Below are 27,815 nucleotides of genomic sequence, written 5' to 3'. Positions count from 1 at the left end.
AAAGGAAAGAGGCAGGATGCCAGAGGCCTGAACAGAAGTCTCATAGAGGCTGCTAAGAATGTGTTACGGTCCAACAAGGGAACCAGTTCCTGCACTGGCAGATGGAGGCACAGGATTCCTTTTAAGAATCTCACCACTATGGCACTGGAAAACACCAATCTTCCAGAAATGGGTGGATGAAAGGCTGAGATTGCTGCTACATGCACCCTCAACAAGTGAAACTCAAGGCCTGGTGGCTGAACATGCAGCAAATACTCCAAGACGTTTTGGCATAGTAGCCAGCAATGGCTGAACTCCAAAGACCAGTGACCACATTGAAAATGCATCCACTTTACCGAATAGGCCATTCTGGTAAAGGGTTTTCTACTACTGAGTAGGACCTGTCGAACAGCCACTGAACACTGCTCTTCTTCCTCATTCAACCGCGCAGCAGCCACGCCATGAGATACAGGGAGCTGAGCACGGGATGCAGAGTGCAACCATGATTCTGTATAAGCAGGTTGGGATGGAGAGGAAAGGATATGGGAGGCTGAATCAACAGTGCCAGAAGGTTGGAAAACCAGCACTGCCTCAGCCATGCCAGGGCAAGGAGGATGAGCTTTCAGCTGTAGTCCCTTGTGGCAAACAGATTGATCGCTGGATGCCCCATGCTGCAAAGATGACTCACAGAACACTGGGCTTCAGAGACCACTTGTGATTCAGGGAAAAATTCCTGGTGAGATGGTCCGCAATATGATTCTGGACCCCTGGGCAAGTGATCAACTATCAGAGAGTTACTCTAATCAATGCAGAATTGCCACAACCTGATCGCCTCTTGGCAGAGCATGCTGGAGTGTGCTCCTCTTTGCCTGTTCACACAATACATCACAGTGGTATTGTCGGTAAGTATGTGAACTTGATGTGGTCTAGGAAAGTGAGACAGGCATTGTTGATGGCCCAAAGCTCCAGGACATTGATATGCAGTGGAGCTTCCTACTCCGACCACAGGCCCTGAATCTTCAGCGACCCCAGATGCGCTCCCCAACCAATCACGGAGGTGTTGGCGAGAACAGTCCTCACTGGTAAGCACCGGATGAAGGGAATGCCTTGAGATACATTCCCTTGATCCTGGACTCCTTGCACTGGTGGACAATTCAATGAAGGAAGGTACAGGCCTGAGCAAAGGTGCACCTTTGTGAATTGAATCTCCTGAGTGCATGCAGACATATGGCCTAAGAACCTCAGGCATATGTGAACCTTCATGGAAGGCTGAGAATGCAGATGGAGACAAAGGCAGCAAATTGTCCAGAAAAAGTTGGTTAGCAGAAACACTTTCAAACTCGTAGAGTCTATTAGGGCCCCAGTGAACTTGATTTTCTGAGTGGGAACCAAAATTGACTTTCCGGTGTTTAGGATGAGACCCAGATGGTTGAGTTAGCGAAGTGTATGTGTAAGTGAGAAAGGACTTCTTCCCTGGACTGTCCCTGAGAAACCAGTCATCCAAATATGGGAAGATGTGGATTTCCTTTTTCCTGAGGTACGCTATCACCATGACCATACATTTGGTAAAAACCCAGGGGGCAGAAGACAGACCAAAGGGAAGGACTGTGTACTGAAAATGGCAGTGCACTATAACGAACTGGAGAAATGTCCTGGGGCTCAGGAGAATTGCCACATGGAAATAAGCATCCTGTAGGTCCAGAGAAGCAAACCAGTCATTCTGAGTCAAAGCGGGGAGGGCAGCTGATTGGGTAACCATGTGGACCCTCAGGTATCTGTTATATTTGTTGAGGTTGCGGAAGTCAAGCATAGGTCTTAACCCTCTCTTGGATTTGGAAATCAGGAAGTACCTGACACCGGTGTTCTGGAGGAACTTCCTCTACCACTCCCAAGACCAGCAAAGAGTTGAGCTGCTTGAGGAACAATATCTTTTGAGAAGGGTTCCTGACAAGGGTCAGGGAAGGAGGGGGGAAGTTTGGTCATCTTTTGTATGAAGCAGACCGTTAAATGTCATGTGACCACACTATGTTAATATCAGCACTTCATTATACTGATTAAAAAAATACATGGATCTTAATCATACACATTTTCATATGGAATATCATAGTATTTTCTTTTTACAGCTAGAAACCAATACAATGTTATCATCACTACAGAGTAGCTAGACCATTTCAGTCTAGAGCGAACATGTCATGTCAGTTATCTCACAGGCTTTAATTTTACCTTGTTTAATTTGCCCTTGAGCTGCATTACTGGAAGCGGGTGGGGGAGCCTTCATTTTAGACAAATCTGGGGTGCCTGGCCTAGGAGGTCTAAAAATAAAATGAGACAAAACATTCAAAGCTTATTCTCCAAAAGATATTTATTCTGATTTAAGGTGTCCCATTAAAAGAGTGTCCCATCAAAACACTTTAGTTGCTATTAAAATTAAGGCTTATTAGCAATTCACAGATAATCCTAATTTCTCACCAACTATAACTGAAATATTATCAGTATAATGTATTTAGAATTTGATAAACTATTTAAAAGTTATTGAGAAAACAATACAAATATGTGAGCCTAATTCTCACTCTCTTACAACCATTTTATGTGCTGTAACACCAATTAAGTCACACTGGTTTTAAAAAACCGATAACATATAACATAATGGATACCCATATCATGTTCATCTAGTGTGGCTGTAATAGGTGTTCAATAGCACAAAGCTATAAAGAGTAACAGAATTAAATAAAACAAAAATATTGTTTTACAATAAAAAAAATCAAAAGGCAAACAGGTTATTACAAGATAAGTAAATACACTGAATCCTTTTCATACCTGATTGGACCCTTCTTCATATGGTCTCCAATAAACGTTGCATTAGTCATACTCATCAAAGTATTCGCCAAAGAGATAATAGACAGGAGATGCTGAGTAGTGACTGCACGTGATACTCCATATGTCCCCCTTCCTAGTCCCTCTGTAATGGACATTTTCCTTCCTACTTCCACACTACCATATGATGGTTTGCCTATGGACTGGTTATATCCTGGAAGCATCAGAGACATGTGGCCTCCTCTAGATAGCAGACCAAAGGACACAGAACAGTGTGGTTTAAGCATGCCAAGGCGATCAAGACAAACATCATCTAGATCTTCATTCAAACCCCAGGCATGAAGACAGGACATAAAAAGCTTTGCTGTGTCCATGGTTAGATTATACTCTAACAGGGTTAATGGTTTAGATTTGCTGGAGCGATATTCTGGGTCACTGTCTTCTCTTCTCTGTCTCATTGATTCTTCATCCTCATCTTCATCATCAAGAAGATGTTCTTTTATGTTCTCTTTGATCGTTTCCTTGACTTGCTGGAAGAGCACTGCTGCTCGTTTGCCAGCCAGAAAAGACCCCCCCTTATCAGAACTGCCAGATGCTTTCTGTAAATTCTCTGGGGAAATGAGTGCAGTATTAGGCCTAGAGGCTTCTTCAGTCAGTAGCTGAATAATCAGAGCTTCTACATCAAAGAAGAGCACATGTATATCTGGATCTGTTAGGTTAGTCTTTATGGCTTGAACCATCAGAGAATTGTGTGAATATTTAGGCAAATTCCCCTGCAATTAAAAAAGAAAAAAGAAAAAGTACAGATTAAAATGAAAATAACATCTTCAGTTGATTAGTATTTTCAATCTTTCCACAAAGTTAGTTTATAAACATAAGCATCACAGGTAAGAAAAGTTTGAGAACTCATGAGATTTAAAATATGTAATGCAAGTGCCAATGGAAAACGTTATATGATTCCATTTAAGCCACCATACACAAGAGAGGAAACATAATAGCTTTGAAATATCATTGGGCGGGTTTTAGCTTAAATACATGCAAATTTTAGTTATATAACTTCATCAATGAAATACCAATCATTAGTTCACCAGTCACTTCTCATTGGTTCTTTAGATCATGAACCCTAAAAGATAACAGCTATTTTACAAATATAAAATAAACCCATATATTCTGGTCTATTAAATTCAAACCCAAACAAAAGAAAGAAAACCTTTGATATTTCAGACACTAATAAAATTTAAAAAAACCAAGGGGATAATCTAGCCTACTATGCCAATGTACGTGATCAGAAGCTGAAACAAAGTAAAATAGACATTCCTTAAGTTTCCATTTTTCTCCACTGTTCCACCCCTCTCCCCCAAAAAACAAACACTACTGATCGAGAAAAGCCAGCAGGGGTGTAAAGAAGAAAGGAATAAACAACACCAACATTGATTTCTAAGTACTATTAGAATTCTATTTTCTCCCTGTAACCAAAGTAAACATTAATTCCTGAGGAAAACACATTTATATATTTATATAGCACTCGAATACCTGCTACATCAGAAATGTGATAGTTTCCTTTTAAAATGTCATATATACAAAGGGCAATTGCTAAGCTATTATTCTTGCTGCACAGTTTAAGCAATGGACTGCAATCTGTAAGGGTCTGAGGGGGGAAAAAATAAAAGGATTGATATGTGATCAATGTATAGCATTTCCAAAAACCCAAAATGTAGAAAAACTATGGGTGGAGAGCAGTGACTAGTTGAGTAATCAAATTAGGCGGGTTTTTTTGGTACTTGATTGCGGTCAGCTACGGTTTCTTTTTCTTCTGAAAATTCAGTCGTTTGTTATAATTTACAGAATTGTAAGATTTGAGGGGACATGTACCTGTATCTTTGCCTTCATGTTTAAAGTAACTGTCCACTGGGAATACAATGGTTATTTTTCATCATTTAAAATTAAATACCATTAACTTGTACAGGGCTGAGAACAGATAATAAAGTTACCTTTAGCACTTTTCAGAGTAGCAGCCGTGTTAGTCTGTATCCGCAAAAAGAACAGGAGTACTTGTGGCACCTCAGAGACTAACAAATTTATTAGAGCATAAGCTTTCGTGGGCTACTGCGAAGTGGGCTGTAGCCCACGAAAGCTTATGCTCTAATAAATTTGTTAGTCTCTAAGGTGCCACAAGTACTCCTGTTCTTTTAGCACTTTTGATATCCATCAGATTGAATAGTTTGCTAGAGCACTGCTGCATTTGGTGAGAGCTGGACAAGCAGTGGGGTCGGATATTAGGAAAAACTATTTCACTAGGAGGGTGGTGAAGCACTGGAATCGGTTACCTAGGGATGTGGTGGAATCTCCATCCTTTGAGGTTTTTAAGGCCCAGCTTGACAAAGCCCTGCCTGGAATGATTTAGACTGTAACAGGGTTCAGAAAAGACCTAGATAAATTCATGGAGAATGGGTCCATCTATGACTATTAGCCAGAATGGGCAGCGATGGTGTCCCTAGCCTCTGTTTGCCAGAAGCTGGAAATGAGTGACAGCGGATGGATCACTTGATGGTTACCTGTTCTGCTCATTCCCTCTGAAGCACCTGGCATTGGCCACTGTTTGGGGACAGGATGCTAGGCTGGATGGACCTTTGCTTCTTATGTTGTCTTTTATCATTTTTCTGTGTTAGTTCATTGGAAAGCATAGTCATGGTCTGATTTCACCCACTGAAAAATAAATCCCACTGACCACACACCCCAAGTTGTAACGTACTACCCCACACTAGCACCCATATCATCAACAGTTACAAATCATGCTTGATAGGGATCCATCCTGAAAGAAATCTTTCCCACACTCCCTCTTCTGGCCTTCAAACAATGCCCCTTCCCCCAACTTCACCAAGCTCATCATCAGAAGCAAGCTCCCCACAGACCAGGACACACCAACTTAAAGCAGCACCAAACCCTGCCAGAACAGATGCAAAACATGCAGACATATCTTCACTACTATGAAGATAAATAACCCCCTCAACACACCTCTCAAGATGAATGGGTCCTACTTATCACAACATGTAGTGCACCTCATCCATGCATCAAATGCCCCAACAAGAACTATGTGGGTGAAACCTGACAATCACTGTGCTCTCCAATGAACTGGCACAGAAAAATGATAAAGACAAAAACTGAGGAAGAGCTGTGTTGTTCAAAAACTTGTCTCTTTCACAAACAGCTGGCCCAATGAAAGATAGTACCTCTACCTTGTCTCTCTCACATCCTGAGATCAACACAGCTACAGCACTGCAAACAACATTGAAATTGCCATACAGATCAGACTAACACTTTGTCTAGTCTAGTCTAAGTTGCCCTTCGTGTAAGTTTCTTCCTAACCAAAGGTAGATAGTGACTGGCTTATACATTTAAGCTCTATATCTCTTCTAACACAAACTGTTGTTCTATTTAATATAATTTTGGATATGCAGAGGCTGGTATCACTGATGGAGGTGGGATTGACAATTTAGTTATATATAAGATGCTATGATAGGCAAAAACAAAGGAAAGTCTTAAAAATGAACATTATCAGTTTGTATCTGATATAATAGAAATACGGGAGCCAGTGGAAAGATGTAAATAGCAAGGTGATGCAATCAATAATAAAGACCCCTATTATTTTTCCCCCTGTTAACTAAACAGCCTTCTTTTTTCCCCACTACTCTTTCTAACTAGAAGTCTTTCAATGTTTCTATCATAAGTTCTTTTGAGGTGAAGTGATTAGAAGTGAATAAAGTACTCAAGGTGAAGGCTTAGTACCAACTTATATAATTATATTCTCAATATTATTTTCTATCCCATTCTTTATACATCCTAACATTTTGTTTGCTTTTTGACTGCCTCAGTGCACTGAGCAGATATCTTTCTTGTGCTGTCCCCAATGAAGGCTGCATCTTTCTTTGAGTGCTTACAATTAAATTTAGAACCCATCGAGCTGCATGAGTGCTTTATTCCTCCAAGATGCAGTACCTAGAATTTTTCAACACTGAATTTCAGCTTCCATCGTGGTGACTATTTTTGCTATGTTTTTAGGTCCCCCTTGAGTCCCTCAAAGTCTTATCTAGACTAACCTAAATAATTAAATCTGCAAACTTTTGCATCTTAACTGTTCATTCCATCTCCAGACCCTTAACAAATTTGTTCAACCCAATAAGTCCTCGCAGGGATCCTAGATGCATACTGTTTAACCTTTGGCCAATTTGAAAACTGGCCATTTATTCCTATCCTTTTTCTCAGTCTCTTTGCTCGTTTCTTCTACTCCAAGATAGTACGTCCTTTCAACCCCATGGCTACTTCATTTCCTTTAATAGCTTCTTGTGCAGGACTTTGTCACACACTTGTTGAAAACTTAGGTAATTGACATCTACTCTTTTTCCTTGCATCACCATTTTGACATGATCAGGAAATTATAGTAAATTGGAAAGGCATAATTTTCATTAACAGAAGTAATGCTGGTTTGTCCCCCATTATCTCCTGCTCATCTAGTTGTTTTATAAAATACTCTAATTATTATTTCAACCATTCTAATAGATTAGTATCCTTATTTCAGTACCGAATTCCCAAGATCATTCTAGCAACTTTTTAAAAGAAAAGTACATGTGCTATTCCCCCATCCAATAGTATAGTAGATTATTTTAATGAGAGCGCATATTTATGTTAGAAGCTCAGGTCACTCCACACTTGAATTCCTTCAGAAGTCTTGTATAAAGATTACGAACTCCTAGTTATTTAGTGCTGTTCATCTTATCAGTTTCTTTCAGAATTTCTTCTTTTGACATTTGTCTTTTGCAGTGCTTCATTTATTACCTGAATGGGGTCATTATCACTACAGCAGATGTTCAGGAGAAGACAGACCTTATCTTCCTCAACTGCTTCCTTTACACTCTGATAAGGCTTATTTGTTTTTGAGATCATCTATTTACTCCAAAAAATTTCTCTTAACCTTTATAATTTCCAATTTACATTTTACCTGAAATACTTTATGTTCCCTTCTACTGGCTTCAGTTGGGAAGGATTCACACTTTTTGAAGGATGCTAGCTTACTTCCTGAATCAACTCCTCTGTGTTATTTAGGACCAAGTCAAGAGTATCCTCTCCTCTTCTGTGCTCTAGAACTAATGCTAAGAAGCAATCATTTAATGGGTTGAGAAATTGCTTCTATAAACCTTGCTCAGCTGTGATATGTGGCTTGTTGGAGGTGGGGTCATCATTATTGCATCTGTATTTGATTTAGTTATATCTTTGATTTTCCTCCACAGTGCACTTTTAATGTATTTTCCTGATTCAGAGGCTGGTAGTACAATGCTACTAATATATTTTTATGATGATGATTTGGAATTGGTATGCATACAGATTGTGTTACATGGTCCTTTCCACTTGAAATCTAATGTGATAAAATTTCTACATACTCTTTCAGATACAGTGCTATTTCCCCACCACAACCTAATGTGCGCTTCCAATACAGTTTATAATATACAACAAAGGGCCCTGGTTTGACATTCCCCGTGTTTCAGAAGTGTCTATTACAATCAGTCTCCATCCAGTCTTCTTTAGCTAGGCATTCTAGCTCACCTATTGTTTTGCTTTTAAGCTTTTTGCAACAATATATAGAAATGTATAGCTTTTATTCTTGACCACATATTTTTATTTAACTCCTTTCCTTGAAGCCCTGTTATTTCTCTGGAACGTACTTGTGATAACAACCTGGACCTTCTTCATTTCGGTTTTAATTTCTGTTTGCTGAATATACAGTTTTGTATTAATGAAACCCCTAGCAAATGTCTTTGGGTATGTCTATATTAGAAAAATTACAGTGGCACCGCTGCAGTGACGATACTTACTATAGTAACAAAAGGAGTGCTTCTGTCACTGTAGGAAATCCACCTCTGAGAGGTGTTAGCAAGGTTGACACCTGGTGTCTACACCAGGGCCTAATTTGGCTTATTTACATTATACAAGGCATACATTTTTTCACAGCCCTGAGCAATCTAGCTTACCTAACTCTCTAAAGTAGACCAGCCCTTAGGGCATATCTACACTACAAACTTCCGCCACCACAAGTTACATCAGCATAAAGCCGCCGCAGTATGCATGGCGCTTGTGTGCATGCATACTTGGCTCTCTGCGTCCGCCCTGCAGTACTCACCAGGAGTGCTTGTTTCAATGCACAGTGCAGTACATCCAGTGTGCAACTCGCCATCATCCAGCACACTGACTCATGGGAAGTTTTGGCAGTGCATGGTGGGGAAGAAATGAGTCATGCAGGAGTGACGTGGACAGAAGGGTCAAGTTCACATCATGCAACTTTCTCGACCCCGTAATGCCATCTCTGTACCATAATTTTTGTAAATCCCACGAACCCACGAGGGACTTGTCATGGTCCGCCATCTCTGACAGAACAATGGAGCCTGCACAGCTCTGCACTATTGTCACAAGCGTTGCAAACACAGGATGCACAATCCTCTGGTATTTGCAGAGCTGCAAGAAGAGCCTTGGGGAATATGACAATTTCCTGGAGGTCAGATTACTGTGGGACATAGCAAGACCCAATTAAAGATTGTTGCTGCATTCACAGCGCTCCAAATGGTGGAACACCACTTTTGGGCCTGAGAAATGAGCACTGACTGGCGGGATCGCATCACAATGCAGGCTTGTAATTATGAGCAGTGGCTGTAGAACTTTTGGATGCATAAGGCCATATTCCTGGATCGGTGTGCCAACCTTACCCCAGCCCTCAAGTGCAGGAACACCAGAATGAGAGTTGCACTGACAGTGGGGAAGGGAGTAGCAATCACACGGAGGAAAACTGCAATGGCAGAAATCATTTTGCAGTTGGAAAATCCACGATGGGGGTTATTGTCACACAAATGGGCAGGGCCATTGGTCGTCTCCTCCTACACAGGACTGTGACTTTCAGCAAAGTGTAATGGATGACTTGCTGCAATGGGGTTTGCGAACTGTGGTGGAGCGATTAATAGCATGCATATCCCTATTTGGCACCAGACCACTTTGCCACAGAGTACATCAACAGATAGGGCTATTTTTCTATGGTTAGGGAAGCACAGGTGGATCACCAGGGACACTTAACCAACATCAGTGTTCGCTGGTCAGGGACGGTGCATGACTCTCGCATCTTTAAGAACACTGGACTGTTCAGAAAGCTACAAGCAGGGGCTTTCTTTCCCACCTGGCAGATGACTATTGGTGATACTGAAATGCCCATAGTGATCTTGGGGGGACCCAGCCTATGCCTTAGTACCATGGTCATGACACCATACACTGGCCACCTTCACCGCACCAGGAGAGATTCAGCTACCGGCTCAGTAGGCGCAGCAAGACAATTGAGTATGCTTTTGGTATACTGAAGAGGCGCTGACATAGTTTACTCACAAGATTGGATCTCAGTGAGAAAAATATGGTTTAGCTGCCTGCTGCATCTTGCAAATTTGTGAAGTAAAAGGGAAAAAGTAGCCATTATGGTGGAAGGTAGAGCTGGAACTGCTGTCGGCTGCGTTTGAACAGCCAGATACAAGGGCTATCAGAATTGCTCAACGTGGAGCTATACGGTTCAGGGAGGCTTTGAAAGAGCTCCAACAGCGAGCCACAGTTAATGCACTGTGCTCACCCCGGTCCTGCAGCTTGGAACTGTTAGAAACTGTGTGGTGCTTGGTGCACATCTATGGAATGTAAAAGACAATGCACCCTATTAACTTTGTGGCGCTTGCTGTACATTTATGATTATTACATTGTTTGTCAGGGATTCTATGAGCTGTCAAAGTTTACAGTCACAAGTAAGTGGGTGCTTTCAATGCCACCAGCCATTTTGCAAAATACGTTGCGACTTAATAAAGATGAATTATTTTCCGAACAATAGAGTTTTACTATGTCATAAAACACTTCAAAAAATTTCTGTGCAAGTTAAAAGCAAATACATTAAAACCTTAACAAATTTATGTGTAACCCTTTTGGGGTTTAGCGAGGGTGGCCCCTTTAAATCTTTGTCCTGAGTGGGAAGCGTGAAGGGAGGGAGAGCAACAGGGTATATGTCTGGAGCACCACATAGAAGAACTACAGCAAACAGCTCCTCATATAGTGAGGCAGCCGAGAACCTGCCCAAAGTCTGGAGCGGCTGACCAGGAACACCTCAGACAGGAGCAGCACTGTGCCAAGGAGGAATCACTTGAGAAGGACAAACTAGAGCTGCCCAGAACTGTATGAGGCAGTGAGTACTGAGGCTTGTGACCTTGCATTGGTAGTAAGAAGGGAAGCTGTAGCTAGCTAGGTGGGTTTGCAAAGAGTGCCAAAAGAGGCACAAGAAGGGTTTGTCGGGGAAAGTTTAGTAGTGCCAAAGACGACCAGGAACACCCAAGACTCACCACCAGACTGGAACTTTGCCCAGGACTCCTGAACTCTGAATGCAAATGCATGGCTTGGTGTTTTCCCTTTCAGACAGTGATACCACTGGGCCTGTGTTGAATGTAACACTGTGTTACCGCTCCCTATGTCTTTCCCCTGTTGTTTTTCTCCATTCCTCCTTCTGTGAATAAAGTATTTCACTTTCCTAGATTCACTGTACTATTCTAGTGTGTGTGTGTGTTCACTCCGGGGGGAGTTGTATCAGGTGCCCCTGGGGTGGAAGGGACTTTCCCTGCTGTGTTCCTACATACGCCTTTTCGAAGCTGGAGCTGCCTGCAGAGCAGACTCCATCTTGGCAAGGAGGACGCTAAAGTTACATATGGAACAGAGCTTAAAGGACAGGGAAGGAATATTCATGTCCATTTTAGCTACACATACATCAACCATGGCTTTAACAGGTCAGTGTATGTGAAGCTGTGTTTGTCCTTAATGTCCCTCGATGTGGAGTGACAGGGGCAGAAATGTGGGCCCTGATGCCACATGGAATGTTGAGGGAAGTATAGGGAATGTTGCCATTCTCCATGGACTGCAAAGGGAGGCAAGCCCAGGAGTGTTGAAACTTTAGGTCCAGAATTTTCTGCAGCATCAGTGTTTGCGGCCAGAGAAGACCCATTATGTCCTGGTGCATCTTCCTCTCTGACTCCTTGGCCTTTCTCCTGTTCACTCTTTCCTTCGCCATACAGTTTGCAACATTCATGGATCCATGCCTTCTGTTCATGATCTGATGCAGCACTGGCTTGCAGGATCTCGCTGAACATGTCACCCCTAGTCCTCTTCTTTTTCCTCCTTATCTGGCTCAAGCATTCCACTGGTATGGAGGGGGAACCCCTCAAGGCTACAATGGCAGCAGCTACAGATAACACACACACAGGTAAAAAGAAGAACAGGAGTACTTGTGGCACCTTAGAGACTAACAAATTTATTAGAGCATAAGCTTTCGTGGACTACAGCCCACTTCTTCGGATGCATATAGAATGGAACATATATTGAGGAGATATATATACACACATACAGAGAGCATAAACAGGTGGGAGTTGTCTTACCAACTCTGAGAGGCCAATTAATTAAGAGAAAAAAAACTTTTGAAGTGATAATCAAGATAGCCCAGTACAGACAGTTTGATAAGAAGTGTGAGCATACTTACAAGGGGAGATAGAATCAATGTTTGTAATGGCTCAGCCATTCCCAGTCCTTATTCAAACCGGAGTTGATTGTGTCTAGTTTGCATATCAATTCTAGCTCAGCAGTCTCTCGTTGGAGTCTGTTTTTGAAGTTTTTCTGTTGTAATATAGCCACCCGCAGGTCTGTCACTGAATGACCAGACAAGTTAAAGTGTTCTCCCACTGGTTTTTGAGTATTTTGATTCCTGATGTCAGATTTGTGTCCATTAATTCTTTTGCGTAGAGACTGTCCGGTTTGGCCAATGTACATGGCAGAGGGGCATTGCTGGCACATGATGGCATATATCACATTGGTAGATGTGCAGGTGAACGAGCCCCTGATGGTATGGCTGATGTGATTAGGTCCTATGATGATGTCACTTGAATAGATATTTGGACAGAGTTGGCATGGGGGTTTGTTACAAGGATAGGTTCCTGGGTTAGTGGTTTTGTTCAGTGATGTGTGGTTGCTGGTGAGTATTTGCTTTAGGTTGGGGGGTTGTCTGTAAGCGAGGACAGGTCTGTCTCCCAAGATCTGTGAGAGTAAAGGATCATCTTTCAGGATAGGTTGTAGATCTCTGATGATGCGCTGGAGAGGTTTTAGTTGGGGGCTGAAGGTGACAGCTAGTGGTGTTCTGTTATTTTCTTTGTTGGGCCTGTCTTGTAGGAGGTGACTTCTGGGTACTCGTCTGGCTCTGTCAATCTGGTCAATACACCAATATTCCACACAAAGATGGACTACAAGCTATCAGGAACAGTATCCCTGATAATGTCATAGCTAACTTGGTGGCTGAACTTTGTGATTTTGTCCTCACCCACAACTATTTCACATTTGGGGACAATATATACCTTCAAGTCAGCGGCACTGCTATGGGTACCCGCATGGCCCCACAATATGCCAACATTTTTATGGCTGACTTAGAACAACGCTTCCTTAGCTCTCGTCCCCTAACGCCCCTACTCTACTTGCGCTACATTGATGACATCTTCATCATCTGGACCCATGGAAAAGAAGCCCTTGAGGAATTTCACCATGATTTCAATAATTTCCATCCCACCATCAACCTCAGCCTAGATCAATTACAACAGAAAAACTTCAAAAACAGACTCCAACGAGAGACTGCTGAGCTAGAATTGATATGCAAACTAGACACAATCAACTCACCAGCAACCACACATCACTGAACAAAACCACTAACCCAGGAACCTATCCTTGTAACAAACCCCCATGCCAACTCTGTCCAAATATCTATTCAAGTGACATCATCATAGGACCTAATCACATCAGCCATACCATCAGGGGCTCGTTCACCTGCACATCTACCAATGTGATATATGCCATCATGTGCCAGCAATGCCCCTCTGCCATGTACATTGGCCAAACCGGACAGTCTCTACGCAAAAGAATTAATGGACACAAATCTGACATCAGGAACCAAAATACTCAAAAACCAGTGGGAGAACACTTTAACTTGTCTGGTCATTCAGTGACAGACCTGCGGGTGGCTATATTACAACAGAAAAACTTCAAAAACAGACTCCAACGAGAGACTGCTGAGCTAGAATTGATATGCAAACTAGACACAATCAACTCCGGTTTGAATAAGGACTGGGAATGGCTGAGCCATTACAAACATTGATTCTATCTCCCCTTGTAAGTATGCTCACACTTCTTATCAAACTGTCTGTACTGGGCTATCTTGATTATCACTTCAAAAGTTTTTTTTCTCTTAATTAATTGGCCTCTCAGAGTTGGTAAGACAACTCCCACCTGTTTATGCTCTCTGTATGTGTGTATATATATCTCCTCAATATATGTTCCATTCTATATGCATCCGAAGAAGTGGGCTGTAGTCCACGAAAGCTTATGCTCTAATAAATTTGTTAGTCTCTAAGGTGCCACAAGTACTCCTGTTCTTCTTTTTGCGGATACAGACTAACACGGCTGCTACTCTGAAACACACACAGGTACCATTGTCAGTACAGTCACACGAGAAAGCAGAAGTTAAGATTCAGAATTCCCTTCCCTTGCTCACTTAAAGTTTTAAATAATACAGGCTTATTGACACTTCTGGTTCAGAGTGCCTGTGCACGGTGCCACTCACAGCACCAGGGAAATGAGGAGGGAATTGCTCAGTTGAGTATGAGTATTAGGCAATGACACTGAATACTTGCACCGTTTTCGTAGGCGGTGATGATTTTAGCTAATCTCACTCTGGACGGTAGCAAAGGCAGAGAGAGCACAGCTGCTGCTGGGGTTCCAAAGCCACCCCCAGCCAGCATGCTGCTAACCCTGTTTAACTTCAGCAGGCTATCACCAACTGGCATAGGAAACTGTCCAACCGCAGAAGAAGAAATAAGGCTGCTAGAAATCTTTGGAAGAGGATTGCAGAATACGTCCGTGCACATTTCAAAGCAATCTCTCAGGAGGATTCACAGGACTTCTGTTTGTACACAAACAAACTGCTCTGCATGGCCCTTATTTCTACAGGGGAACAAAAAAGCAGATAACTCCCTCTCTCTCTTTGTTATACCAACACCTTTTCTAGTATGAGCAAATTGATGAAAAGTCAATAGCTGAGTCCTGCTAAATTGGAGACATCACTGTAATGAGAAACACTCTTACCAGAGGATCCTTCCCCTGTGTTGGGCTCACTCATGCTTGACTACCAGTATAGTCAGTACTGACTGGACTGTGGTAGAGTCTCAAACCCTCCCAGCTGCATGTCCCCCATCCTTCTCCTCTTCCTCCTCCACCTCATCATTGCTGTTCATGTCAGAATCCTGCAATTCTGGTTTCTTGGAGGTATCCACAGTGGTGTGCAGGGTGGTGGTGGGGTGTCCACAAAGTATGGCATCCTGCTCTTTCTAAAAACGCCACATCTCCAGCTTGGTACCGGATCAACTGTTGGCCTCCCTGGCCTTCTGATATGCCTGCTGCAGTTCCTTTGCTTTCATGTGGCACTGCTACTAATCCCTGTCGTACCCCTTCTCCTGCACCCTCTGTGCAATCTGCTTATAAATGTCCAATTTTCTATGGCTGGTCCATAGCTGTGCTTGCGCAACCTCTTCTCCCCACAGGCTCAAGAGATCCAGCATCTCCTGTCTACTCCAAGCCAGTGCACATCTGGAGTGCGTACCCAGCATGGTCAGCGGGGCAGTTGTGCACAACAATGGAGAGCTGCTAAGTGTGCTCACCAAGCTGGACAATCAGGAAAAAGGCATTTCAAAAAATTGCTGGGCTTTAAAAGGGAGCAGGTCGGGCCTTCTGGACTCCGTGACTCCTGGACAGTGGAGTGCACAATTGTGGTCAGTGTTAGGCATTGTGGGAGAGCTGCTTAAGGACTGCTAGGGTCAACACAGGTGTGTTGCAGTGTTCATTCATCCTGCATTGACCTCAATACATGGACCATGGCCTGCATACTGCAATGATGCCTGCTGAATTGGTGTTACTGCATCGGTGTATTGGGGAGCACAGAGACACATTCACAGCTAGGTCAATACAAGGCGGCTTACTTCAACCTAACTTTGAAGTGTAGACCACGCCTTAGTCTGACTCAAGTGTTCCTCTGTATCTGGTAGTTTTCCCTCACATCCCTTTCCTACTTTAAATATTCCCCCAAAAAACCTTTTTGTGCCAGCAGTCTAAATAAGATGCTGCCTATCCCATTAGGATAGGCTATCCCTTCCTAACAAAGTTCCCCACCAATTCCTAATAAATGTCAACCACTGTTCTTTCCATCATGCAGCCATCCATGCATTGAGACACTGAAGTTCTCAATCTAGTTGTTCCTGTGCACCAGAAGCAATTAAAAAAATGCCATTATGGAAGCTCTGGTCTTAAACTTTTCCCCAATCATCAAAATTAATCATTCAGGATCTCTCTCCTATCTCCTGATATCAGTACCTGTACAGTAGAACCTCAGAGTTATGAACACCAGAATTACAAACTGACCTCATTTTGAACTGGAATTATGCAATTAGGCAGCAGCAGAGACAAAAAAAAGGCAAATATAGTACAGTACTGTGTTAAATGTAAACTACTGAAAGAAATAAAGGGAAAGTTTAAACTAAGATTTGACAAGGTAAGGAAATTGTTTCTGTGCTTGTTTCATTTAAATTAAGATGGCTAAAGGCAGCATTTTTCTTCTGCATAGTAAAATTTCAAAGTTGTATTAAGTCAATGTCCTGTTGTAAACTTTTGAAAGAATAACCTTAACATTTAGTTCAAAGATACAAACATTTCAGAGTTGCGAACAACCTCCATTCCCAAGGTGCTCATAACTCTGAGGTTCTACTTTATGTACCATTACTACGTCTTCCTTAGCCACTCATTAGAATGTTTTTATAAAAAGCCATGTAAGATCAACCCATTTCTCAACCAAGAGGCAAATCTCAGTGCTATCACATGCTCATTTGTCAATATTTCTAAGGACTGAATCCCCTAACATGCTACCTGGTCGACAATTTAGTCTCCTGGAGAGAACTTCTCAATGCATTAGGCATGAATCAACCTCTGCTCCTTCTGCCAGAAGATGGGTCTCATCTGTCCCTCCACTCAACCTCAGTCTCCACTCATGATCGACTTCCTCACCTGGAGTACCATGACAGAGGTGTGTCTGCGCCAGCATCTCTGTAAATAACTATATGTGCTGTCTTCTTCTACTCTTCCAGTTCATCAACTCTGACCTCAAGCTGCTGTTCTTGGACCTTGAGATGCATGAGCTGCTTGCATCAGGAACATACACATGCCACCTGGCTACAAGGTGAATAGTCACACATGTAAGTAATCTAACATTTGCTCTTACACAGAGTTTGGATTGCTTAAGAGGCCCATGGAAGTATTCATTTTTAACAGGTGTTTGTCAAGGGAGGGGGCCAGCTGAAAATACATTCCTAAGGACTGATTTTTAAATATGCGGAACCTACTTACAGCAAGTTATAGTGTGCATAGAGGCTCTCCACCAAATCTAAACTCAGAGCAACTGAGTTAATCTTCAATAGCATCTGTTGCTCTGCTAAATATTTTTTCCACTTCTCCTTTTAGTTCAGCATCCCAGTTTAAATCCTCATTTCTTTTGCCCCATAAAAATTAGACTTTCTTTCCAGCGGTCTCTTCACTTTGGACATGAAGACAATTATAAACAAGAACCTGTTCTCCCACCCCCTTTTTTCCTGTTACATTTTAGTACATCGCTCAACCATCAGCAGCAGCACTGACTGAACACCCAGATGGCCTAAGACAGTCAGAAAAAAAAAACAATGAATAGCCAAGTTCTGTGTTACAGGATCAGAAAATCAAGAAGTTCCATTTATTTAATAAATTAGCCAGGAAAGACAGATCACAGGAAATGAGTGTGTGGAAGGAAATTACTCAGTTTCTCAGTATTGATGAGAAAAAGCTGAGAGAGAAGAAGCCATTTTTAAACATGTTATTTTTTTAAATGGTATAATAGAAGGGGGGGGAGAGATCTAATTTACAATGCATTAATTACTCTTATGCCTTATGTACTATAAAGTCTAATAATTTATCAGAATACAGTGTACAGAACTATATTTATTTATACAAGACATTTTGTTTATGGCTGGAGGGGGGACAATATAGTGAAAGTTAGAGATAACAAAAGAAATATTTTAGCTATTAAAATCTCTGCACATACATTAGATTTGGAAAATTTGTTCATTAAAAATGGACTCATCTAGAGCACAGTTTTGAAATCATTCTTGTGCAGCTGTAATATTTAAGCGTCCAACCCTACAAGCACGCAAACAGACACATTTGAGTTCAATGGGAACAATCCCATACATAAACTTAAGCACATGGCTAGTATTTGTCAAATGAAACATGGTATGCTAAAGGATATACTGTATAAATATTAATGAAATGATTTTGAACATAGAATATGTAAAAAAAGAAAAAAAACATGGCTCTAAAATGGGAATGGATCTCTGATGCCCTCTGCTGTCCTATTGTTGTCACTACTAAAACACTAGCAAGCATTAATATGAGAATCAAATCATTTCTGAGGATTCACTTCAAAACTTAAAGTAGGCTAATTTAATTACCTGATACTCCAATTTGACAGGTTACTGTTAGGTATGAGAATTTAATTATTATTAGTGTTCACATATGAGGTATCAGAATTTAGCCTCTGTTAAATTTTAATTTTCTTCATTATAGGCAATAACTTGAACAGGTGACTTTCCCATCCATTCTATGACAAATTCATAAGCTTTTTGGAGGGGCAAAGCTTATCCCCTTCCTGTGTTTGACTCCAGTAACAAACAAAGGCACATGAAACAAGTCCAGCCCAAGCCTTCTCTTCAGGCTTTACCCCTAAAGTTCCCCCTTGAGAGTTACTTAGCTACCCTCTAGAGTCCCTCTGCCTCAGACCCAAGATATCTTTGTCAGGGAGCCTAGTTTTGAAGTTTGCTTTCTCCCTTTTTATTCCATCCAGCTAGAGGGTCTCTTCAGCCTGATGTTGCTGGCAAGTATTGCAGGGTGGCCAGCTTCAGCCCAGCAAGAGGAGTTGTATGGGCTTTGTTTACCCCACTATAGATATGTAAAACTAATTATTCTTCCAAAATTTCAAATAATAAAAACCAAAATATAGTTGAAAAGGTTTAAATTTAAATAACAGGGGGGAAGGGGAATCTAACACCACACAAGGTCAATGCTCACGACTAAATATGGGACATTTATCAAGAACACATGTAACCTTACTATTATCCTCACTACAGTTTAATAAAATGTATACAAACATTTGCTTGGGATATATGTTTTATTTTATTTGCCCTCAAATGCTAAAATGACTGTTTAAAACAGCCAATTTCAAAATATTAGCCTCTATAATATAATATATGGAGATATATCTATCTCATAGAACTGGAAGGGACCCCGAAAGGCATCGAGTCCAGCCCCCGCCTTCACTAGCAGGACCAAGTACTGATTTTTGCCCCAGATCCCTAAAGTGGCCCCCTCCAGGATTGAACTCACAAGCCTGGGTTTAGCAGGCCCATGCTCAAACCACTCTAAACAGATTTCTCTTGATGATAGTAGTATTAAAATCAAAATATAAAATCAAAATCAGAATTCAAAAACATAGAAATGCTTCCAGCTTATGCAATAATTTTAACCTGAAACTTAAAGAGCAAAAACTGATTATCATATATTGACACTAAATTCCTTTGTTTTTTCCTTAAATGGTTAGGTTATTTGCCTATTTCCTTTTTGGGGGAGGGGGGGTTACAGTCTCCATAGACTAGACTAATGTATAAACTCATCCTGCAGCACTGATAATGTAACGTCCGTACAATTTACTTAAACTTCACTCTAAAATCTAAATCTTCACTGAAAGCTCCAGTTAGCAGGTTGTCATTCGAGCATTTATTTATTACTCACATTGATAAATAGCCCATTATTATACTATCTGGGTAATATTTACATAAACTATACATTTTATGTTTCTAAATGCATACACAAATACATGCAATTGATCAACATGTACCTTACTAATGGTTAATTAAATTATTTTAATGAGTAACTGTAAATAGTTTTATTTTATTTACTGAACATATGTAAACATAGAAAAAAAGTGTTGTTAAAATGTTTTAAATATTAACTCTGTCAGTTACTTGTATTTGTAGAAAAAACAAATCCATTAAAGTGTTCTTGTGTTAGACTTCATTAAAATCTTTCTCCCTTATTAGTTTCAGCAATGAGATTATTCAGCTCCACATATATCCCCTCATTCTTCTTCTGTAAGCCTCATATGTATATTTTATTAACATTATTTCCTGGTTTCCCACAATGCACCATTATAAAATCAAACTTCAGCCACATCATAATGGAGGAATTTTTCAGGAAAGTCAATCTACTACAACTGACATGAAAAAATATGGATCAATGCTGCTTCTATGCTGCAGCTTTAGCGGACGGACACACACACACACACAAACACGTAAGACTTGTTTATACTGGCTAAAGATCATACGGTAGACCCTGACCCAGCTCAATTACCAATTATTGAAAGGGACACAGCTGATACAATATATTTGGATTTTAGTATTAATAATCTGGATTTTGTATTGTTTCAGGTTTCAGAGTAGCAGCCGTGTTAGTCTGTATCCACAAAAAGAACAGGAGTACTAATTTGTTAGTCTCTAAGGTGCCACAAGTACTCCTGTTCTTTTTTTTGTGTTGTTTCACAAAATCTTATTATTTAAAAAAAATTCAAATCAACTTGGAAAAGAGCATGGTAAACCATAAACAAATAGTGATAAATACCAATATCAAATTGGGGATTAATATCTAGAGGAGTAGCAGATGGATCAGTGTTGGCTTGGTATTATTAAGCATCTTTATTACCTATCCGGGCTAGAAAGTAAACAGTATCTTCACTGAATACCTTTGTGCTTGCTAAGTCTAAAGAAAAAAGAATAAACATCATGGTGGGAATTGTGATGACTGAAAGATATTGAAAAGGATATTAAAACTTTTTAAAAACATTTAAAATTATTAAGAGACAAGATGAGGAAATCCACTACCATTGTGCAAGCGGTCATGAAATGGGAATTTTCTGTAACATTTTTATGAATGATATGCATGGTAGCAACTTACTTGAGTGGGAGCAAAAAAGATGCTCTGATGAAAGAATGGTAGACATGAGGTGTTTATGTTACCATCTGGGATGGTATGACTAGTAAAGTTCTGGCTGAAACTGACTCATATCAATGGAGGATCCAGAAAGACAATGGGAACACTGAACAACTGACAAGGGGAAACTCCAGCAGGCAGTACATTTAAACTCAGCAGGAGTCTGCCGGAGGATGACAATGGACTAAGAGGTGACAGGAGGCTAGGAGAGACATAGGAGCTCAACAGGAACTTACAAACAAAGGGACAGAAAGAGAGAGAGGAACAAAGGTACACCTCTACCCCGATATAACGCGACCCGATGTAACACGAATTCGGATAGAACGCGGTAAAGCAGCGCTCCGGGGGGGCGGGGCTGCACACTCCAGTGGATCAAAGCAAGTTCGATATAACATGGTTTCACCTATAACACAGTAAGATTTTTTGGCTCCCGAGGACAGCGTTATATCGGGGTAGAGGTGTAGTTCCTTCAGCAGCATGGCTCAAGGGAGCCCTGGCTTGGCCAGTAAGACTACATCTTAACCTTTGCTTCTCTGTGCTAACCTAAGGACTTCCTTATGCTGTGTCCCAGTTAACCAATAAACCTACACTGTTTTCAGAAAGGCCATCTGGCATCATTGCAAATACTTGTTACGCTGTAATGATCCCTGAAGAAGACAAAAAGTCTCTGACCAAGAGTCTATCTCAGTTGGACTTCCTGGGCAGAGCTCACGGTGTGAAATAGGAGTGATGGAGCCCAGAATCTCAGTCTTGGAGGCAGTATGGCGGCCTAAAGGAAGAGTGGGACTTCTCGGAGGTCTAAAGGGGGTCCTCTAAGTGCCTGTTTAAAAGTTGGGGCATAGCACAGATCTTGTGGGTCCAGGACACAAGCACGGGTAACATATAAATGCATACAGAAATATACATTGAGACGTTTATATTTTTCTCTCCTATCATCAGCGTGATGTGAACATACATTCAGATGTATGTAAAAATATGAGTAGAAACTGATCATCTGTCTGAATAATTAGTCTGCAGACTGGAAGGCAAATCCTATGACAGAGTACAGCTGAGCTAACTCATGCTGCTAGATGTAATGGTCATTACAGATTAGGTTCAGAGTAGGAATTTAAGTCTGCAGTAGAATTTCTTAATATAAGAAAGGCTGACTCTCAAAAAGGCATCCTAGTGTCACCTTCACAAGGCATTCTCCAAAATTCAAAGGACAGGCTTGAAATGAGCAAGAAGCCATGTTATATATTATAAAATAACGATAGTTTGAATTGGTGCATCTAATAGTACATAAAACCCAGTTTATTCATTTAAAACTCACTTCATATTTTTCCCCACTTAGTTTCTACAATAGCCAAGCATGCTGCAGACTGCCAGCTCATTCGTTCAGAACACATTTCTTTGGTAACTTCACATCAACTCTTCTCTCTCACTATGGCATTTTTTCTTAATTACTATTACAGAGTGTTGCTAAAATTTCTTTTTTAACCTTGCTGTTTAAGTAAATCAATGCCTTATACTCCAAAGTTTAATCAAATCCCACAAGCTGACCCCAGTAAGCTAGTTCTGGTGGGACTGATGGATTATTAAAGCAGTGCATGCTTGAAGTAGGGCATTGGTAACTATTTCATGGCCCTAAAGGCTCTAAAATGTGTCTAATGAGGGTAACTAAGTTAAGAAGAAAATACATATTCAATTATAATTAAAAACATGTTCCTTGAGCTCCACCCTGAAATTTTTGAACTGAAGCGTTTAAAACAGTCCTGTCACTAAAGGAAGGAGATATGGGGCTCCACCTCCCCAACTGTCTGCCAACTTCCCCTGCAGCACCAGGAACAGCTCTGATGTAAGCCAGCATCACTCCAGACAGCCACTGTCCTATCCCTGCTGCAGTTGCTCAGTACTGCCCCCATTTGCAGCCTGCTGCACCACAGGAGAGGAGGGAGAGAATAGCTCTTGTTGCTTCATTGCTTTCTTCCCTGCCAGGCTGTGTTAGGCCCAGAAAGAGCAAAATAAGAGCTCAGCTGGCTCTACATAAGCCTACTAAATAGCTAAACTATTGATTATAGCCCCTTGACCTTTCTGAAATAATATATTCAGCCCACAGGCTGAACAGGTTAAACACCACTAGAGAAAGGGATCACTGACACTAAGAGCCAGTGTTATCCAGTAAGTCTGGATGCTGCACAATATAAAAGGAAAAATTAAGCAAGGTCAACTAACTGGTTCCTTTTACACTCCCCGTACCCTGCCACAATTGGTGAGTATCCACCAACTGAGGCCAGGTCAGCAGTCATGTGGACATAATGGTCGTGCAACAGAGTTGCGTGTAGATCACTTGTAGCACCGCTTGGACTCTGTAGAGGAGTTTTGGCTCCTCTACCACTAAAGATTCCCACCCACCCAGGTTCAATAAAGTCTGTGTTGAAAGCCAGAGCATGCCTGATGTGTATGTGTTCTCCTGTACTGCAAAGAAAATGTGATTGATTTTTCAAAGTACAGTCTATGTGAGCACCACAATTAAGACAATTACAATAATTCAAATGCTGTATCCTGAAGTAAAAAAAAATAGCAAAATGTATAAAACAAAAGCACACTGGATTTTGGTGCTCTGAATTTTCAAAGATTTATCGTCATTATCAAATGCATGACAGTAGTAAATTACCATACCCATGACATTAAATATTCTGGATTTACATTTCCTAACAAAAACACTGAAGGTAAAAGAATGAATGCTTCATTTGCCACACTATGTACACATTTCCCAACAGAAAAAAAAAAATATTATGCAACCCTCCACTTTAATCTTTCAGTTATTTTTCTGAACCTCTCTTGCCATAGTCCGGAAGCTGAAGTCATCAAGAAGGTGTCTCTTTGCTAAGATTTCTCTCAAAGAGACCCACAATCTCTACACAGAAGAGTGGTGAAAGAAATCCCTAATGAGTGGAGAGTGGCAAGAGAAATCCCCAATGATTCTGTCAGCATACATTTTTCATAAAGTGATTATCCCCCAGCAGCCTTTAGCTTCTTAGACTCCTTCTCCGCCCCAGCCCCCTTCCATAATTGTTTTCCTTGTAGACTAGGCAACAATTATCATTGCTGCAGGACTGAATATGTTCACAAGCTATACATAAACACTAGTTTCATATCAGGGGCTTTTATCACTAATTGCACTATAAAATGTGCTATTAAAACTGAGATAAACAAGATTGTAAAGAAAAAAGAAAAAAAAAAATCACATAATGGGCCATGACCACTTACAAGAAGTGTTTCATAAATGTCACAGTAAAACTTATTTTTCGAAATTTTAGTCATAATATATCTTTTCCCTCCCTACTCTCTTTTCAGATGGGATAGGGAAATGGTTCTGAATTTAAATATGTACTATTATATATAAATTAACTGAAAAATAGAATGCATTTCTATCAAGTCTGTTCTTGGTGTACTCAACTGTTAATGCATCTTAACAGACATTCTGAGATTTACAAATCATTTACAGTGTTGACATCTATTGTGCATTGCACAGTATTTAATAAAGAGGACAAAAGAATTATACTAAGTTTCAATCTATGTTATAAATATAAATTATACTAGTTACCTTATGAAGAAATTCCATAAATCTCAAAATGCCAATACGGCAGGCACAGAAAAAAATAGCATATGAATATTGCAACTGAGTGAGAGGATTTTCAAGTGAAAATGCAAGTTATTAAGTCAATTATAAAATACAGGTTCTACAAAGTATAGTTAAAATGTACAATTGACATGTTTCAGTGTGACCGATATTTTAAACCTCAAACACATCAACTGAAAAATAAACCGGTTTCCAAACTATATAACAAGTACTCTAAGCATTTGCTTCTACTTTATATAGAACAATCCTACCAAAGTGTAACTCATAGCACACTTTTAAAAGCAGTGGAATTTACCCATATTGTTTTAGAGAAAAAAACATATTGTAACCTGTCACTTAAGCAGCTGCAGATACAAGAACAGTTAATCAATGTATATTAAAATGAATCTCTAAACTATAAGAGCCACTGAAATACTTCTTCTAAATAAGTATTAAAAGATTCGAGTTTGGATTCCCATAAACAGATGTCATTTTAATTAATTTGCTTCAAATTTTAAAAGAATGTTTATTTTTTGTCTTTATTTTGGTTTATATTTAACTCTGGATAAATATTCTTTATGTTAGAAGCTACAGAAAGTTCTAATCAACTTTAATTCATTTTAATAGCCTCAAAGGACATCTCTTTTTTGGGCCTGACCTAAATTCAGTGAGAGTCTTTCCATTAACTTTAAAGGCTGTTTAGGGTTACCATATTTAACAAATAAAAAAAAGAGGACCCGCCACGGGGCCCTGGCCCCGCCCATTTCCCACCCCCAGCCCCAGTCCCGCCCCAACCCCGCCCTAACTCTGCCCCCTCCTCCCTCCCACTCCCAGCCACTCGAAAAGGGCTGCCCGAGCACTACCGGCTTCACGGGTTGCCCGGCAGCCCCCAGACCCTGCGCCCCTGGCCGGCGCTTCCCCAGCGCAGCTGGAGCCCAGGAGGGGAAGTGCCCGGCCGACGGCTGGGGTCCGGAGGCAAGGGGGCTGCCTGAAGCCCATAGCACTCGGGCAGCTCGGCTCTTAAACAGAGCCGAAGAGTCAGGGGAGGAGCAGAGCCGCTGCGGGAGGGGAAGTGCCCGGCCGGCATTTTCCGGACATGTTCGGCTTTTTGGCAATTCCCCCCGGACGGGGGTTTGCTTGCCGAAAAGCCGGACATGTCCGGGAAAAAATGGACGTATGGTAACCCTAAGGCTGTTGGTTCGGGCCCTTTGAGATTAATATGATTAAAATTTTCTACATAGGTTCAGTTATGGCAAACAAAACAAACACGTTCCAGCTACTGAATTAAAAACAAACAAAAACCTTACTTTGTCAGATGCTTCAGAAGCCAGAAGGTTAGTAGCAAGAGTCTGTAGTTTCTGATGGGCCACATTTTTTAGAGCAGCAAGGCTACGTCTAGTCATAGCCTGTTTTAGATTGACGGCTGGGTGACTAAGGGAATCTACTGCAGCTGGAACTGCCTCATCACAAGCATTCAAGATTTCGACTGCCGTTATCCCCATCACACAACGATCCAGTGCACCTTGAAACATAAGGTGAATAATGAAATGCATTATTTTAGTACAGGCAATTCAAAAATGTCAAAAGCATGTGTTAAGCAGTCACTTATTCTGCAGTATTTTCTGTAATGCCTAAGACTACCACTTATTATTCCTGTTACTTACGTGGTTAGGAGCCCTAGCCATGTAACAGGACCCCAGTGTGTGAGGAGCCACACAAGAACATGGTCCCTGCCTCTAAAGAGCATACAATCTAAGTATAAAGACAAGAGACAACCAATGGCTATAGCAGGGGTCGGCAACCTATGGCACGCGTGCCAAACACGGCACGCGAGCCGATTTTGAGTGGCACGCAGCTCCCTGCCGCGGTCCCGGCCCCCAGCCCCACTCAGCCTCCCCGCACACCACTCTCCCCTGCGGGGGCAGGAGGCAAAAGCTTGGTTCTGCGGCAGCCAAGCTTCCCCCGTCCCTCGCTTCTTCCCCCAGCGGTGCTTTCCGGCCCCTCCTCCTCTCCGTCCCTGCACCAGTCAGCTGATGGCCCTAGTGAGGGGGAGGGGGAAGAGCGGCAGCGTGCACACAGCTCTGTAGAGGACGCAGAGAGAGGTAGGGACGGAGCCTGGGGGAAGGGGGTGGAACAGGGCATATCCCTTCCAGCCCCCTGCCCTGAGCCGCTCAGGGCAGGGGGCTGGGAGCACCCCCACGAGCCGAGCACCCCAGCCCTCTGCCCTGAAAACCCCCCCCCCCACTCCAACACACACCCAGCCTTCTGCCCTGCACCCTCACACCCCCGAGCCCTCTGCCCTGCACCCCCCACACCACACCCCAACACACACCCAGCCTTCTGCCCTGCACCCCCCCCACACTCCCAGCCCTCTGCCCTGACCCTTGAACCCCCCCCACACCCAGCCTTCTGCCCTACACCCGCCCACACACCCCAGCCCTGTGCCCTGATCCCCACCCACACACACCCCAGCCTACTGCCCTGAACCCCCTCCCCCAGCCCTCTGCCCTGACCCCTGAAACACCCCTCCCACTCCCCAGGTCTGGGGTCCTGGCCGCAGGCCCTGCTCAGCCCGCTGCCGGCCTAGGTGAACAGAACCCCAGGCTGGCAGCGAGCTGAGCAGGCTGGTGGCGTAAGATCAGCATCTTAATTTAATTTTAAATGACGCTTCTTAAACATTTTGAAAACCTTGTTTACTTTACATACAATAGTTTAGTTATATAATATAGACTTATAGAAAGAGACCTTCTAAAAACATTAAAATGTATTACCGGCACGCGAAACTTCAAATTAGAGTGAATAAATGCACACCACTTCTGAAAGGTTGCCTATCCCTGGGCTATAGAAAGATGAGGGAGTACAGGAAACCATGAGGCCACTAGTCAACACACTTGGCACAGGTACCATCGCAACAGCAACCAAACTACTCTCTCCTTTGCCCCAGTGCTAAATTATAAAACTCTGAAAACTGCCATTTGCACGTGCTCAGTAGAGCTTTTAAGAGGCTTGCTGCTAAAGTCTCTGATCATTCCATCTACACTGAGCATGCTCCACAGCCTCACAGAGCTCTGGCTCCAGACAGGGCACAGCATCAGCAGCAGCCACCATCTCACTATTTTATGGGCAGTAGTGCTGGCCTGGAAGCAAGGAAACCAGAAGT

General features: G+C 41.9%; 1 protein-coding gene across 7 annotated transcripts in view; it reads right to left on the bottom strand.

Annotated features, from left to right (window-relative positions):
• The window catches only part of WDR7 (WD repeat domain 7), a 343,609-nt gene that overhangs the window by 246,642 nt on the left and 69,152 nt on the right, over positions 1-27,815 (bottom strand). For all 7 annotated transcript variants that reach the window (XM_024103360.3, XM_005296832.4, XM_024103361.3 and 4 more), the window contains 3 exons: positions 25,963-26,177; positions 2,797-3,566; positions 2,203-2,291 (listed from right to left, as the gene is read on the bottom strand). In XM_024103360.3, coding sequence (XP_023959128.2) covers positions 2,203-2,291; positions 2,797-3,566; positions 25,963-26,177 — 1,074 coding nt within the window. The remainder of the gene's footprint in view (positions 1-2,202; positions 2,292-2,796; positions 3,567-25,962; positions 26,178-27,815) is intronic.

This window comes from Chrysemys picta, chromosome 6, assembly GCF_011386835.1.
Source record: "Chrysemys picta bellii isolate R12L10 chromosome 6, ASM1138683v2, whole genome shotgun sequence".
Classification (NCBI taxonomy): Eukaryota; Metazoa; Chordata; order Testudines; family Emydidae; genus Chrysemys; species Chrysemys picta.
The sequence above is the reverse complement of the archived record's forward strand: the minus strand, read 5'-3'. Positions and strand labels throughout refer to the sequence as shown.